The sequence below is a fragment of the Eschscholzia californica genome, unplaced genomic scaffold (genome assembly GCF_041429995.1).
Source record: "Eschscholzia californica isolate CP2 unplaced genomic scaffold, dmEscCali1.0.p SCAF_1, whole genome shotgun sequence".
Lineage (NCBI taxonomy): Eukaryota > Viridiplantae > Streptophyta > Magnoliopsida > Ranunculales > Papaveraceae > Eschscholzia > Eschscholzia californica.
In genome coordinates, this window is record NW_028238198.1 from 9,508,082 (window position 1) to 9,525,409 (window position 17,328).

Consider the following 17,328-nt stretch of genomic DNA (forward strand, 5'->3'; position numbering starts at 1 on the left):
AGCAGACTGGGTGAAATAACACCGACGAAACTCTGTTGGTCAATAATCGACAAGTGCGCGTAAAAGTTTGCCAAAAAATTATTCCATCATCTACTGCATCAAGATCAAAAAATTTGTCTAACAATCATTTGTTGAAGTTATCGGTTGGCTTCTACCCTTTGGGATCCAGGTTCAAACCACAAATTTATCCTCTTTAGGCCTTTCCAAAAAGAAAAAGTCGAGTTCAAAATTTTTAGCACTAGCACTCTGACTTCTTACTTTCTCTAAAGTTCAATTCTCGTTATGGCAGATGGGTCTTTTCGTCTCATGAGTTGTATCTCTTTAAATTTCAGTGACAGGTTCAAGTCCTCGTGGAAGTGGTTACGTTCATATCTAGGCTATGTTCTATCCAATTGGTTCAGATTGTTATTACTCACAAGTAGGGGTGAGCAAAAATCGAACCAATCGACCGAACCAAATCAAATCGAACTAGACCGTTCGATTTTTAGGCCGAACTGATCATTGTTCGACTCAGTTTGGCCGGTAAATCGAGCAACCCAAAGCGGGTTGGTTTGGTTTGGCTTCGGCTTGGGTTTCTAGAAACCGCCCAAGCCGAATCAATCGTATTCTAAAGGTTTTTATCTTATCATAATAAAACATCATATATAAAAGTTATAGAGTAAGAAATACTAAACTTTAGTACTAAGTTCCGAATTATCCTTGTTATCTTAAGTTAATAATAATTTATTAAAATTAAAAAGTGTTAAACTAAAACAAATTTTTTTTTTTAAAACCCAATCAAGAAAAGGGTTATTTTCCAACTAACCCCCAACTTTGTGACCGGCTTCCTGCCTAGCCCCCTACTTTATCATAAATATCGAGATGACCCCCTTTTTCAGTTACCGTTATAACAACGTTAACTAGTCATCACCTCTCTCTCATCTAACTCATCGCCTCTCTCTACCACCTCATCGTCTTCACCGGCGAAGGTCGCCGGCCGGCCAATTTTCCGGGCGGCGACCTTTATACAGAAAAAAAATTGTGTATCTCTCATCTCTCTCTCTAAAAAAACAAATTTTTTTTAATCTGTCCTCTATCTCTTTCTCTAAAAACTCCGGCGAAGGGAAACCCCTTCACCGGAGTTTTTAGAAAGAGAGAGAGGACAGATTAAAAATTTTTTTTAAAGAGAGAGATGAGAGATAAATAAAGGCCACGGCTTTGGGGAATAAAGAAAATTCTCCGGGGAATAAAAACTAAGGGAGCATATTTACTTTTAACCCAAAAATTTACAAAGTTGTATCTTGCCCCCTAATCTTCATCTTCATCTTCCATTAAGTTTATCTTCTTCTTCTTCTCTCTAAAAACCCTAATCCAAGAAACTCAATAATAGTACTACAAATTAAAATTCCTAATAAATCAAGAGAAGAAGATTGAGGAATTAGGGTTACAAATTGAGTTTTAGAAGTAATATTCATACACCTTCAAAAATCCAATTAGTTTGAAACCTACAAAGTGATGTTATATCAAAATTGGGTGAGTTGATTGACAATGATTTAGTATCCATTCCAACACGAATTTGATGGAAGAAGAACCCCGTTGGTCTCTAAATTCCTCAATCTACTTCTCTTGATTTATTCGGGATTCTGATTTGTAGTACTACTATTAGGTTTCTTGGATTAGGGTTACAAATTGAGATTTAGAAGTAACATTCACACACCTTCAAAAATCCAATTAGTTTGAAACCTACAAAGTGATGTTATATCAAAATTGGGTGAGTTGATTGACAATGATTTAGTATCCATTCCAACACGAATTTGATAAAAGAAGAACTCCGTTGGTCTTTAAATTCCTCAATCTTCTTCTCTTGATTTATTCGGGATTCTGATTTGTAGTACTACTATTAGGTTTCTTGGATTAGGGTTTTTAGAGAGAAGAAGAAGATAAACTTAGTGGAAGATGAAGATTAGGGGGCAAAATACAACTTTGTAAATTTTCGGTCTAAAATGTAAATATGCTCCTTTAGTCTTTATTCCCGGAGAATTTTCTTTATTCGCCAAAGCCGCGACCTAAATAACACACACACACACACACACACACACACACACACACACACACACACACACACACACACACACACACACACACACACACACACACACACACACACACACACATATATATATATATTATGTTTAAAGGTCACCAACCGAAAAATTGGCCGGGCGGCGACCTTCGCCGTGAAGATGATGAGGTGGCGAGAAGATGAGGTGGTAGAGAGAGGCGATGAGTTGAATGAGAGAGAGGTGATGACTAGTTAACTAACATAATCTAAAAAAGGGGGTCATCTGAGTATTTTTGATAAAATAGGGGACTAGGCAGGAAGTCGGTCACAAAGTTGGGGGCTATTTGGAAAATAACCCCAAGAAAAAGGAATTTAATCCTTATGGAATTAAATGAGTAACATTGCTTAAACATTTTCTATAAATTATGCTCGGCTAAACCAATCAACCGAACTCAACCAAGTCGAGCCAAACTGGACGAAACCATGTCGTCCGACCGAATGATTGGCTCGACTTTGACCAATGATCTAGTCAAACCGTCACTTATAGGTTCGGCTTCGGCTCGAGCCAAAACCGAAAAAATCGACCGTTGCTCACCCCTACTCACAAGTCACAACCCAATCATCAAGTCCAACCTGTGACCCATCCAACCCAACCCGACCCCCCCAACCCGACCCAACCCAACCCGACCCAACCCAACCCGACCCAACCCAAAGAGCCAAAGATGCATCAACGTTAACTATGGTTAAAAAGAGACCGACAGAACTAACTACAGGTTTAGATGTCTCAGAGCCTTCCCACAAAACACAACCCAAATTTCCTTCCTCTTAAAAAAACGCAGTATTTCCTTCTGCTGCTGTTTGTTTCTCTCTCTAACCCAAACTTCGCTCTCGCCTCATGAACTACTATCCTTTCTCTCTCTCTAAAATCATCGTCAGAATGCAGAACCCTCCTTCCTCTCTCTCTACTAATCCCCTGGTCTTTCCACATTAGTTACTTCTATTCGCCGGGATTTCCCATTATTCGGCGCTTCATCGAAGAAAAATCTCGGAGATAGTAGAATCTCAGTCTTCGTTATAAGACTGATTTATTCAGTTTTTGTTTTTTCATCGATCTAACGAGAAGAAGGAAGAAGTTGGATTTAGGGTTTTTATCGCCATGGCTCCGGGGCGTAAAAGGGGAGCAAATCGATCAAAAGCGAAGAGTTTATTGAGTTTAGGGGATCTTGTTCTTGCGAAAGTTAAAGGTTTCCCTGCATGGCCAGCCAAGGTCGGTTTGATTTTGCTTCTTCAGTTCTTTTTTTTCGTTTTCCTTCGATTTTTCTACGCTTTCACTTCTTATAGTGAATGAAAATCAATTTGTTGTTTAGACATTGACGATGATTGGAGGAAATGAATTCGATCATGATTATGAAGTTGTTTATTTGAATTTGTATCCTGTTGAATTGTTTTGTGAGTTTCTGATTCAGTTCCCAAATGTTGTATCTACCCTATTGCCGATAAATTGCACTAGAATGGAACCGTATGGATTGATTGACATACTAAGATTTTTGTTAAATTGGGTTGATTGTTGAAACCTTGGACCCTTTTGATATGAACCCTAGGTTTCTGAAGTGAGATCCTTTTGTAAGTTTTAGTTAGTAGGAATTTTATCTGTAGGGTTAGGGTTTCATGCTTTTACTGCTTGCATTATCCTGATAACTGTTAATCATTATATCCTTCAATTATGTCGTTTTTGAATATATTTGTGGGTGTTGAAATCTGTAGATAAGTCGGCCTGAAGAGTGGGAACGGGCTCCAGATCCTAGGAAGTACTTTGTTCAATTCTATGGTACTGCTGAAATGTGAGTTATTCTATCTAATCTTTACTTGTGCTATTCAGTAGATGCTCCTAAAACTCACTCTTGAAGTGAAGTTGTTTCATCTCATGATAAATACAACTTCATCACCGCTCCTAGTTATAGTATCATTATAATACCATGCCGCTTCCTCTTTTTTTCTTGTTTTATTCTTTTTTTTTTTGTTTTCTATTAGTTTGAATTGGTCGGCTATGAGTTAAATGGTGTAACTAGGTTTGATGCCAAAGTCACGGAACTACTAAATGTATCACTAGAAATGTGGTATCTGTTAACATTATGTTGGTTTCTGTTATATCTAATTAGAGTCTGCAAAATAGTTGGTAAACAAAATATAGTCCTCACCCCTCAGTTGGTTCTGGTTTATATGTACAAATCTTGCCAAGATTTCTGTTACCTGCTAGTCATCGCTAAAATTGAATCCCTTCGGTGGACGTGAAATATTGAGCAATACAGAGTGAGCCTTTTGTTACTTCTGTACAAAAAATAATAAGAGCCCTGTCTTAGACAACTATGAAGATGCAACTTTTCATTTTCTTTTTGAAACTTTGAATTAATATTTACATGAATAAGGATCTGTACAAAGTGAGGAAGAAAAACATTTACAGCTATGCATACCCCAACTCAGCTCTAGCATAAATGTCACATCATCAGAGCCTCCCAATTAGAAACAAAGTATAACAAAGCTTTATCTTTCTCCCAACAGCTGTTTCTGATCCAATGGAACAGCAACTCAAAGATATCCTCCACATCCACATGTACACTGTTTGGATTTGATTCCTTGAAGATTTTATCGTTTCTGTGCTTCCATATCGCCCACATAATTGCTAATAGAATTAGGGTCCAGAGCTCGCTCCTTGACTTGCTACCTATGAGGGGACTGCCATTGTGCTAATGCCTGAGCAATCAACCTAGGGAAGCACCATTGGTTTCCTGACTTGGTTGTAAAGAAGTCCCAAAGAATTCATATTCTGAACGACCTTTACCACTTATACCTTGCGGAGTCGCACGACTTATAGCATCAGAGTTCTGGGCATAGGCACTGTCAGGAATCTCTGGACTGGGAACACTAATTGTAATTAGTGTCTTAATGCTAGAAACTCATGGTTGCGGAGTTGCGGTTGTGACCGTATATTGTATTAACTTTTTCTCCTTGAAAGTTATATGTTAATATACTCCTTCAAAATTTATATGTGTATGCGTTCTTATAATTGAGTGGGAAATTACGAGGTTTCCTCCCTAAGCAGTTACTTATTTTGTAAATTCTAGGGAGGGACTAAGGAAATAGTAGATGTTGATTTTATTCCTTGCTGGTTAGTTCTTTTGCCATCAAAAAAAATGTTGAACACTCATTTCCTTGAACTCGTACAGAGAATTGGCTATGAGATAAATTTGCAGGTCCCCGTACTTCCTCAAAGTGCTAGCACCAGTATATTTGTTCTTCTTTGATCTAACAATGAGTCTTGGACTATTGACCTGTCGCTTGATTTGAATCAGATAGTGTAATAGCTCAAACTTTGTTAATGTCAAATATAGGCTGATAAGCGATGTACCCGCTCCCAAGTACACTTATCACTCTTATTGAAAATGTCACTCGAGCTTCGATATATCTTAATGTGCCTTCTCTTTGTTGCGTGCAGTGCATTCGTACTCCCTGCGGATATACAAGCTTTTACTACTGAAACTATGTGTAAATTGTCAGCCAGGTGTGAAGGTAAGAATGTTAAAGGTAAGACTTTTAGTGATTTTGCCCGTGCCGTGAAGGAGATATCTGAGGCTTTTCAGAAACTACAAGAAAAAAATTCAAAAAACTGCAAAGGTGAAGTGGCCCCCTCAATTGAGTCTGGAGATGTTGCTCCAGAGGAACAGGTTGAAATTGTTGGGCACAAGGAAGGCTCAAGTGAAGAGGTCTTGCACGAAGAAGCGCCTGCCTCTGCTGAAGTGCATAAGGAGGGTGAGACTGCCTGCCAGGACGAAACCAATGTTTCTTCTAAAGCAGAACAACACTCTCCTGTTTTGGCTGTTAAAGAGAGTAACACCAAATCTGATGACAGTTCACATAAGCAGAGTCAAGAGATAAAGTTGATACCTGAGACAAATAATATATCTCAACTTGGGGAAGCATCTAGTTGTATAGGAGAAAATGGTACGAGGGTTGACGGTCAACCGAGTAAGACAGAGATTATTTCAGAAAACATGGATGCTAGGGCAAGTGATCATATCTCTGACGCAGAAGGGGACCCCCCTAGTGGCTCAGCTGATGAGAAAAAGGATAATTCTCCACCTTTGGTCTTGGCACTTTGTGCCAGACGTGTTGGTGCCAATAAGAAAGAAACTGCGAACGGTAACAGTGCAAAGAAAGTGTTGACCTTTCAAAAAAAGAAACAAAAGGTTGTGATGGACGTCAAGAAGACATGTTCAAGTCCAGCATCTTCAGAAAAAGGGCATCCTAATGGTGATCTTGGCATTGCTGAATCTGAAGAGCATTTGAAAGATGCAGATAAACGAAAAATTGCTCCTTGCAATATCATGAAGGGAACATCTTCTGATACTGTCATATCTGCTACAGATGATAGCCATAGGAAGAAAGATAAAAACTTTAGAAAAGCTAAGAAACTAGTTTCTGGATCGGATGTTACTTCGGGTGCTGTCAATTCTGAAGAACAAGATCAAGATGGGTTTTTGTCATGTACAGACAGAAGGAAGACAATATCTGTTCCTAAAGATAAAAAACATAAATTGGATGCAAGTGAGGACCCACCTCCTCCGAAAAGATCAAAATCTGTTCATGCAGATGCTGCTGATAAGAAAACTATTGTCAAAAGGAGCAAGAACCCTCTGTGTGTTGGTGCGCCGGACACAAAAGGAAGTAAGCAGCATGTGGATAGTAAAAGCCCCTCATCGGGGAAAATAGCTGAAAAACATTCAACACTAAAAAGTGCAAATAGTAATCTCCCGACTGATTTACAAAATGATGAGCCTGTCTTATCCATAGTGAAGCGCCGCCGCGGGGCGATGGAGGTGATGCCTGACTCTGCTGCTCAAACTTTTAGTGGAACAAGGGATGTCTGTCCTATCAAGGTTAAATCTCCTGCTCGAGTCCAATTTAAGCGCAGGGCACTCCGTCGGTTTGATGAAGATGATGATGAGAAGTGCGAAGTTCCTATTCATGTTGACTCTGCCAAACAAGTAACTGGAGATGTTAAAGTTGACCAATCTGATCTGTCTGGAGAGAACCACCTTTCTGGAAACTTATCTTTCAACGGCCGTTCTTCACTAAGTCAAACTGAAACTGAAGATAAAGGATCTTGTAAGGCAAGGGCTACTCAGGATTCCCGTAGTCCAGGGAAGTTAGGAAACCGTAAACTGACTCCTAAGGAGGAAAAGGCTTCTCCAGCTTCACCCAACGATTCCCCTGGGCAGGTTACTTTAGTCAAGCAACCTGAGCATTTAGCTAGCAAGCATTCTGCATCTGGTTCTCATAATTCAATTAAAGATCGGCTAGGGTCAAATAAAGGTTCAGGTCAGGCTTCTGATAGTACAAAGCGCCCATCTAATAAAGTAGCAACTCCGAAGAGGAGACCTGTAGTCGCCGCAGAAAAAGCAGGGATCACTCCTAAGACTAACGTGCGGATAAATGAAGTTGCTGAGGATGATTCGTTGCTTGGGGATCGGTACGTGTGCATTCCTTTGAGTTGTTTCCTCTTGGAACTTTTTTTATCATTTACCTTTTCTTACATATTGTGACGATTGGCAACTGCAGATTCAATGTTGCAAGGGAGGATAAAACCGCCAATCTCTTGTCAGATTCCAAATTTGAAGATTCTGTTACATCAATGAGACATCTTATTGCTGCAGCTCAGGCGAAACGCAAACAAGCTCAATTGCAACCTTTTCCTCATGATAATCTAATCCATTCTTTTCTTTCCTCTGGCTCTGTGCTCCGTGGAAGAAGCCCTGATCCTGTTTTGGCAGCAGCCAACATCGTACAACCTGATGTAAATGGAATATATACTCATACAGCTTTAGGTTCCCCATCCTCCCGGCAGCTCACATCTCAACATCAGCTGGTGTCTGAAGAACTTGAAGAGGGTAGAGTTAGTTCAGGTAACCACGCACCTGCTGGGACATTAAGTGGTGGTACTGAGGCAGCTGTTGCTCGGGATACATTTGAGGGAATGATAGAGACATTGTCAAGGACAAAAGAAAGTATTGGTCGCGCAACTCGTCATGCAATTGATTGTGCCAAGTATGGCATCGCTTCCGAGGTTGGTATTGTAAAAGCTATGGTTTAGTCTGAGTGTTTCCCTTCCTATCTCAATATTTCTTCCCATATATCTTAATAGTTTGTTAAAGCTGTAGTGTTATCTGATCACTTACCTTCTTCGCTTGTATGCTTCTCGCATATGCTTATTGCTTGCGAACGCATTTAAGATTATTCAAGAAGCTCATACATGAAATGATGGAGCTTCACCTTCACGTTTAGAGAAATGCCATCACTGTGTGTTCTTTCATAGAATTGATATCGGCATCTTTTTGTTTGTAGAGTTTTAGGTTATAATAGATTATTAGGCACTTTGCTAGTCTTCTGTTATCATTAAAAAAGATCTTCGTATCATGTTTCCTGTTAAAGCTGGGATTCACAAGCGCATTTCAGGACTAATCTCTTGGCAAAAAAAAAAAGTTATGGACACATTTTGTTGTTCCGACCTGCTTACCATGTGATCTTGAATTGGATATAATTTTATGTTTCTATAATCTTTCTTTTTTCAGCACCTGCAATTCTTAATTTTTTTTTCAATTATATTGAACTCCTTATTCTTCCTTGCGCTCAATGGCAATTGATGATTCAGTTCTTTTTTAGTTTTGTCAAGTACCTAAGTGGATCCATCTAGTATTCTTTTGCTGTGTTAGAAACTTGATTCAGCTGCGTTGTTTCTGTAGGTATAATGTACATTTGGCATGTGCATCTTGTGTGCTTGGACCATAGATACTTCTCTAGGCTATTATATAATTTATCAATGATTGATTTAGAAGCATGATTTTAAGTAATTTAGAGAAGCTTGTCAAGTAATAACTAAGACAAGAAATAATTGAATATATGGTTATGTTTATGTTTGTATTTGTAGTGTGTAGTATATCCCATGCCGTTATCTATAGGGTTTAGTGAAAAGTAATTTTGAAGGCAACAACTTCATTGTATGATAGAATAATTCAATTATCAAGAAACTGTTTTGGATCTTACAGAAATTACACAGCAATTATATGATAGGAAGAACTTTGCTCAGACTCAGTCAGTATCTAAATTGAGTAGCTGTTGGTACTTGGAAAGCTTAACGGATCTAAACATCTACCTCATTTAAAAATTTAAATAGCCTGATACTGTAGTACCAAGGGCAACCCTGCATCTTTATTCTATAGCAGCTCAAGTGGTGCCTTATCCATTCATCTTCTAGCATTTGGTAGTTGGTCATGTTGTATGAGGTGGGATGCATTAATTCTCAATTGCGAGTTTCGTATGTTGCCAGTTGCTAATTATAGACTCAGGAAGTGTGAAGTGTCGGATTTTTAATATTAAATTTGAAATACTTGGTCACAAATAGTGATTTGGAATCGTGTTCTTGATTTTGTTGTTGCTTCGATGAAATTAGCTCTTGCATATAAATTAAGGAAGCATATTTAGCAGATATGAAGCAAAATCAACATATTTTATTTTGGGAAAATTGTAACGTTAAACTGACTGATTTTTTTTTTCGTGTACAATTGTGAATGATTCCTGAAATTTAGCCTTGTAAAATGCACATTAAGATAAAGTAGATTGGAAGTGGCGTCTTAAATTTTGTGCACAGTTGAAATTCCTGTAATACCAACGCCAATCGGAGTTATGCATTTTATTGAGAAGATTAAAAGTTGGTATTTTCTTCTGTTAGTTGGCATTACTTTGGGAGGTACATATATTCAAAGTTATTTTCCACGTGCAGGTTGTGGATCTTCTCATTAGAAAGCTGGAGAATGAAGCGAGTTATCATCGTAGAGTTGACCTCTTTTTTCTTGTGGATTCTATCACCCAATGTTCTCATAGTCAGAAAGGTATGGAAAGGGGTGCATAAATGCAGAGGTTGTTTCTTTGTGTAGTGTGTACTCATTTGCCCTACTTTTCTTATCTTGCAGCTACATTTTCATATATACTTCCCATTTTTGTTATTTGTTTAGTAATTAGTAGACACTGTTTTTAATATTCTTCTTCTATGTAATCTATGATATTTAACTCCATTAATTTCTTCAACCCCTTTAAGTGCTAACACTACAGTTATATGAAACTACTAACTAGTAAGTCACACTGAAATAAAATCTTCAGGCATTGCGGGGGCGTCATACATACCTGCGGTACAAGCAGGGCTGCCTCGACTATTAGGTGCTGCTATTCCACCTGGAACTGGAGCCCGTGAGAACCGTCGTCAGTGTCTTAAGGTAGTTTCCTTTGTAATTCTGTATGTGTCAACTTTTGTGGAAGTCGAAGTCAACAATATCGTTTCTCAGGTTCTGCGGTTATGGCTTGAGCGGAAAATATTACCAGAATCTGTTCTTCGCCGTTGCATGGATGATTGCGGAATTTCAAATGACGATATGATAAGTGGCGTCTCCCACAGGCGTCCATCTCGCACTGAGCGTGCATTAGATGATCCAATTAGAGAAATGGAAGGGATGCTTGTTGATGAGTATGGAAGGTAGTATATCTTTTCTACGTAACTTCTCTTTATTAAGTTGGGAGATTTATGACAGGAACTCTATTTTATTCTTGCCCTTCCTGAGTACATTAAGGGAGGAGTGTGGAAATAGTTGTACCTGCAGCGAGGCATGAACAGACACCAAATGTACTTTTTTTACCTAATGATGTGCTGAATGACATGCTTTGCTTCCTGCCTAGTGCTGTACTATGTAGGATTTTTTTTGAAAGTTTGAATAAATCTGTGTAGAGTGCTGGTGAACGTGAAGTCTTGATCTGAATTTTCGTAGTTCTGTACTCTATTTGTTTTAATTTGCTTTGGCCTAATCTGAGTTTAGGATCCTCTTTAAGGGGCATTTGCCAAAATGTAATTTAAGACATTTCAGCTTAATTGGTAGCTACATTCTGCTAAGATAGGTAGCATTTCTGAATATACTCTGTTTCTTTTCTTTCCTTTGCAGCAATGCGACATTTCAATTACCTGGCTTTCTATCGTCATGTGTATTTGAGGATGAAGACGATCTCCCTAGCAGTATACACAAGGATATTGGTGAGAAAATGCCCTTGGAAGCTGCATGTGTTCCTGAAGGACCAGAAGAAGGGTCAGCTACTCCAGGTGATAAGCGTCACCTCATCCTTGAGGACATCGATGGTGAGCTTGAAATGGAAGATGTCTCAGGTTCTCCTAAAAATGAGAGATCTACAGCTCGGAGTAATTATTTCCATTCAGAATCTGGTCTGCTGAACAATGATAATGCTTTGGGAGCAACTTCAGATCATCAAGCTGAGTTCCCTCCTCTACCGCCGGGTTCCCCACCATTGCCTTCAGATTCCCCACCTCCACCTCCACCATTACCACCTTCACCACCACCTCCACCACCTTCGACACCACCATTCTTAGCAACCCCGCCTCCGGCACCAGTATTATCACAGCCACCGCCACCTTCACATCCAAGCCCAGTTCCTCCATCAGTTGCACCTCCAGTGTCACTGCCTCAGCCTTCAGTCTCATATCAACCGTCATTCCCTCAACCGTTGATGCCACCGCATCCGTCTGTACTGCCACATCCAACAATGCCGCCGCATCCGTCTATGCCGCCACATCAGTTAGTGCCACCACATCTAGCAATGCCACCTCAACATTCTTTATCGCCATCACTCCCTTATCAACCACCTCCTCAACAAGAATACTGTTCAACTCACAATGTAAGTACAACTAATATTGTTTTTCATTTTCTTTTAGACATGTATAGTAGTTATAAGGGATACTCTCTTTACGCAGGGAAATCATCCTCTCCAAATGCCTGCAGTTACTCCTTATGTAGGCCATCCGCCAACTATACCATGCCGTCCACAAGATACGTCTGGGTTTAACACTCCCAGGCCTTTTGAGTTTCGCCGTAATGACATGTATTCAACCCCCCAAGTTTCTCTACCCCCTCAGCAGTTTCAACCTACTAATCCACCTTTTGCACAGAGACCTTACCATCCTGTCCCCCCTGCACAAACTCCGCCCAGTCATTTTTCATATCCAAATCCCACTTCTCAGCACCATGAGCAGCAACATTATCCGCGTCCTTACCCGTTGCAGTCCCTTCCTAATGGTCAGAGGCCATATTCTAATGATGAACAAATGAGGATACCTCCAAGTGATTTTCATCCAGAGAATCAGCATGGTGTTTGGGTAGGTGGAGGGAGGAACCCGACGGGTTCTGGGCCACAGTTTGTTTCTGAAGGTACGTGGTTATCTTTCTTGGAGAGAAAAATAATTTTCTTTGAGAACTACACAAGTGACACTCGATACCTTAAATTTCATACAGACTGAACTTCGTATTGTTATTCACTATTGTCTTTTCATTCATTATGTTTTCTGTAATAGACTTTACCCTTAACGGTCAGTGTCAGGCATCGGTCACATGATGTAACTGTTTGTGCAAAGGCAATGAGTAGCTTTCTCTCTACTTCTTATTCTCACTGAGAACCAGTGAAGTTATAGTGGTAGCCACCTAGCCTCGGCAAGTTGTTAGGTTTGGCGCACAGCTGTATGTCTAGGGTAGATTATTATGTACAGAAATCAAGTTATTGGCCTTGATTTCAACTCCTTACAAAAATTTTAGTTTGTCCAAATGATCTAAAAAGTAAAAATAAAACTGGGTAGTAACTGAGGCCCCTACTTAATCTTTTATTGTAAGATTTGAATCAATTGAAGAAGGAAGTGTGTGCGGTGTAGCCCTCCCTTACGAGAAATGGTTAGGGAAGTAGACAGGCCCTTGGGTCTGTAAAAACCAAAATCTCAGTGTTGCTATGAGTGCCTCAAAGAGACCGTGAGAAGTGTAATATATGAAATGAAAGTAGGGTTTAGAGTTTTTGCTCAGACTGAGTCTGCTCCAATGATGCAGAAGGGTTTGAATCAATTCAATAACTGTACTACGGAAAATATTGGTTCATCATGTTTATGCATCTTTCACTAGTTTCTTGCGATTTGGGTATCATGTGATAAAAACTTTAGTTTTGTTCTGCTTTCTTTTCTTCTATTCTTATTAAACAAGTCAGTAGTTTACCCACTTCAGTATTGGTCATTGGAGGGAATAAGCTCGATATTGTGTAATTCCTCAATAAATTACAACCATGGCTTTTGTAATGACAGGTTTTTTCCGGCCGCCAATCGAAAGGCCACCGATTAATAGTCCGGGATTCCAGCATCCAATGCACAATGGCCAAACATTTGGAGCTCCAATGCCAGGTGACCTTGCGATTTCCCATAAGTTGCTTAGCCATTTAAAATGGATGTAGTCGCTGAATATGCTAATAGCATTTTGAAGAACATTCTTTCAGGAGTTCCTCCAGGTCACGGTACAACGCAGATGCTTCCGTGTAGGCCAGACGTCACAGCTCGTAATTGTTGGCGATCAGCATAAGAACCCTATGTGACTAACTCTATTTTGAAATACAAGTGAGTTTTTTTCGATCTATTTTCTTAGATGTTTAGTGTACTTCAATTTTCTACATGGTGCTCTGCTCACCGGTGCAGTATAAGCATGCCATTTCAGAGTTCTGTACAATATTTTTTGGTGTTTTATAACTTCAGAGTTGGATGACAATACATTATCTGACATATGTCAAGGTAGACAGCAAGTAAAAGAATTGATTTTTCGGGGTAGACATGCGTGAAACTTGCTTGTTCCGTAGTAAAACTTCTCAAAACGATAGTGAAATTGATTATGACATAATAATTCTCTAAGATGTTTAATTGAAGTTTTCCTTGTTTTGGACTGTTAGGTTACCACTAATTGTGTATTTGTGTGACCTAATTTTGATGAGATTAGAATGTATTGCCTTAATGAAATGGATACTGTTCCTTCATTTTACAACTGTTGCCTTCGGGATAGACAGATACTAAGATATATGTAGCAGGTACTTGGTTAGTCTTGTTCGGCACTCCAATCACTTCAATAGTTGGTTGCTCCAGGCGTAAAATAATTTGTCAGTAAAATTGGAGTAGCTAATAACTACGACAAGTAAAAGCTTGTGCAGACCCCTACTAGGCTTTCAAACTCTCCATATCCAATTCCTCATTGGGGTATTCGGTTCCTTCCCTTCACCTTGAGCGGCATCTATGTCCCCTAGATTCTTATATTGATTTGTCATTCAATCCTATTTTGAGGATAATCTGGAAGGTTAGGCTACTATCTGGCATCTGCTCAGAACCCAGCTGGGGATTATTTCGTTTATTGGACTACACGGTGTGTAGGTCTAGAAGAGTGCAGACAGAAATCTGTCTGTCTGGGAAGGCATATCTCTTTTGAAATTTGTGTAACAATGAAGGTGTGAAACCTATAGTCGTGCAGAGTATTCTTTTTGACAAATTCCTTCCTTCCTGTCTCCTTGGAACCAGGAGCCGGCCCAAACATTACTTCGCTTTGAGAATGGTGCATAAAACTTGTCTGTATTGTGTACATGTACATTATCTGGAATGGTGTTGTAAATTTCTCAAGTTTCTTCATTTTTTTTTGGTTTTTCTGAGGTTGTGTTAACTGTTTTTTTTTTTCAGTTATGTGGTGTTGGCCGTTTAAGTTGGACATTCATACGCCATACGGGTTGACTGAAGATATTAGCTTCCAAATAGAGATGGTCAGCGAACACTGAAAGGAAGTGTGACATCTGGCAGAAGCGATGCTCGGAAGGAATGTGTATATTGTAATTTTTCCTAACCTGCACACTGCTGCTACAAAATGTAAGCACGTTTTTTGTAGAGAAGAACACAGATTATTTCAGCGCTTTTCTTTGGTATAACATTATATAAGAAATTTGCTTAAAGCAATAACACCATGACTTTTACCCGCTCTTATGAGTTATATGACCGACGTTGTAGTACTTTCATAGTCCACTTAGGCATTCACTCGCAGCAGTTTTGACTATGTAACAGTGGAAGTCTGTAAATATGGATTCTTATTTCTCGGTCCGTCTCTGCTACAAACGTGTATATGTTATTACGAATCTTTTTCAGTAGCTGAAAGTTGTAGTATGGATGGTTCATGAATTGCGCACATGTGATCCCACACGTCCCAAATATTTCTTTTGTTGACGGTTTGGGGGCGTCTTTAAGGCTCAAATGCCTAAAGACACTATTTTGTTAGGTCAAACTCCTTAAACATTGATCCAGCCACATAAACATATGAAATATCTCGTCGTTCCGTTTCCGTATGATCATTTTCTTTTGATTACTCGTGCCATATTTGGGTCTCCTTCATATCCTGCTTTCCTTCGAACTAGATTAGAATAGAATTTTGAGGCAGTTTCGTGAGTTGGTTGCTATTCCTCTTCGAGGTTTCACTTGGAACTTATAAATCACCAAACACAGAAAAACTATATCGATACATATATATATATATATATCCACCAACTTTTAGATTACATATATATATATATATATATAATATCGTCTTTCAACAATTTTATATTTTGTCAATAGCTTCCGTTTCCCTCCCTGTGGTTTCTTCCTACCAAGAAACTGCACAATATACACCAGCAGATAAGAAACTGTCTACAGTTGTAACTAAAATCCTTTTAGCAGATACCCATTTATAACTTGTGTTGAGTCGCTCCAAAGTTACGACCTAATATGAGAAATGTTTGCTGAAGCGCCTTTTTGACTGTATTATTCTAGCCATTCTTTCTTGTGCATTTATTTGTTTGCTTATGACACTGGGCGATTCAAACAGATAGTTATATATGCTATTTGAAATTGAAAGGTATCATCCTGCGCCTCTTGTGCAATAGTTACACACACTTTTGTGCCCTTCGACCCATATGGTTCATCCAAGGATGCTGTTGAAGAAGATACAGATATAGTGATGTTGTTATAACTTTAACTGCTGATACTAAGTTACTGATGTTTACTTCTATCTATTTTCATCACCTCTTTGGTTAATGAAAATCTAATCTGTAGAAATAAATGCTGTTCATGCACTGAAGTACGGACTTAAATTTCCTCACTCGTTTGAGGATGCAAATTACATATTTGTTACGCATTGGGGGTTCTATGTTAGTGAAAGCGACCTCTTAAAATTTGATTCTAAACACTACTATTGTATGAATTCCAATGTCGATTGTTTTGCCAGATCAAAAAGGGAAACCATTCTTCCAAATTATCGCACCCATAAATCATATTGTTTTCAGGCTTTGGCAGGGGTCACCAAGTACACCCATTGGAGGAGCAATGTGCAAAGCTTCTGATTGATGGATTGTTGAAAATGTGGAGGTAAATATTAGAATTTCGGGTTCATGCATATTGAAAGGGTATTCTCTTTCGTTGCTCTACGCTAGTATCAAACTTAGCAAGGACTTTTTCCTGCTTTCTGAGTTTCAATATTGTTCTGAAGACAAAAACGTGAACCTCTCCAAATGAAGAGGTAATTCTTATTTATTGTAGGTTTCTATAAAAATGAAGCTTATAAGTTACGAGTTGTAGATATTGGATACGTTTTTTTATTCATCAGTAAAAGTAACTTTAGAAAATGATTGCTCTCTCTGATTAATTTCCCGCTGATAGTTTATATACATAACCATAGTATCATCAAATACTTTAAGTTAAATCTATGCTCTGTCTGAGATGCTGTATTTCTATAACTTTATGATCTAAGCAAAGACGGCAAAACTTAGGGCTGGTCGACTGCATCCACCAGTGTATATCGATATCTAATAAGGTTGGCTCGTAGATATGTAACTGTTCGTTTTCTTGCAGATTTCGTCGTATCTTGTTAATATAAAGTGGTTGAGAATGATCGCTTTTCCTAAATTTCTCTATTATATGGTGTCCAATATTACCTTTTCTCCGGCGTTTTCTTATTTATGAGAGAAGGAGATATGTTTAGGATTTGAGGGACAGACACTTGAGTGGTTTTATTTCTAGTCTTTTTTTATGAGTATTTCTAGTTGAAAACTGTTTTGGCTTGGAAAAAGTGTTTCCTCCATTACATCTCCTGCATATGAAATTTGTTACCGATGTTTACCGGAGTCCCTTGTGGGGATAATGAAGTCTCCGGCATGCCCTCTGCCAGATGAAAACTACCTCACACCTCTTCATTTTCAAGGTACGCGGTAATTTTCTTTTCAGTTTTGGTCCCGATAATTGGGGATAGGTTTGGGTTGGCTCGGTGCATTCGATAAGTAATTGTGAAGTAGTTGAGGAATTTACTTAATAAAAA

At 38.9% G+C, this 17,328-nt stretch overlaps 1 protein-coding gene across 3 annotated transcripts; it reads left to right on the plus strand.

The window, feature by feature from the left end:
* Window positions 1–2,803: 2,803 nt before the first annotated feature.
* Window positions 2,804–16,639, plus strand: LOC147563930 (ENHANCER OF AG-4 protein 2-like). Of its 3 annotated transcripts, XR_015225644.1 has the most exons (13): window positions 2,807–3,308; window positions 3,806–3,882; window positions 5,535–7,568; window positions 7,658–8,162; window positions 9,876–9,984; window positions 10,253–10,365; window positions 10,435–10,622; window positions 11,083–11,827; window positions 11,904–12,357; window positions 13,269–13,364; window positions 13,457–13,574; window positions 14,673–14,855; window positions 16,301–16,639. XR_015225644.1 is itself a non-coding variant. In XM_086641841.1 (12 exons), exons 1-11 carry the CDS (start codon window positions 3,198–3,200, stop codon window positions 13,537–13,539), a joined length of 4,515 nt encoding a protein of 1,504 aa, XP_086497967.1. In that variant the 5' UTR covers window positions 2,804–3,197; the 3' UTR covers window positions 13,540–13,574; window positions 14,673–15,130. The 3 variants fall into 3 exon arrangements, 2 of the variants coding, with proteins under 2 accessions (XP_086497967.1, XP_086497976.1); XM_086641841.1 differs by lacking the exon at window positions 16,301–16,639 and having other exon boundaries at window positions 2,804–3,308; window positions 14,673–15,130; XM_086641850.1 differs by lacking the exon at window positions 16,301–16,639 and having other exon boundaries at window positions 2,848–3,308; window positions 3,806–4,071; window positions 4,389–7,568; window positions 14,673–15,130.
* The last annotated feature ends 689 nt before the right edge of the window (window positions 16,640–17,328 follow it).

Coding starts and splice junctions, on each gene's coding strand:
- LOC147563930 (XM_086641841.1), top strand. CDS start 3,198: ATGGCTCCGGGGCGTAAAAGGGGAGCAAATCGATCAAAAGCGAAGAGT. Junction 10,366..10,434: donor ACCGTCGTCAGTGTCTTAAG/GTAGTTTCCTTT, acceptor ATCGTTTCTCAG/GTTCTGCGGTTATGGCTTGA. Junction 10,623..11,082: donor CTTGTTGATGAGTATGGAAG/GTAGTATATCTT, acceptor TTTCCTTTGCAG/CAATGCGACATTTCAATTAC.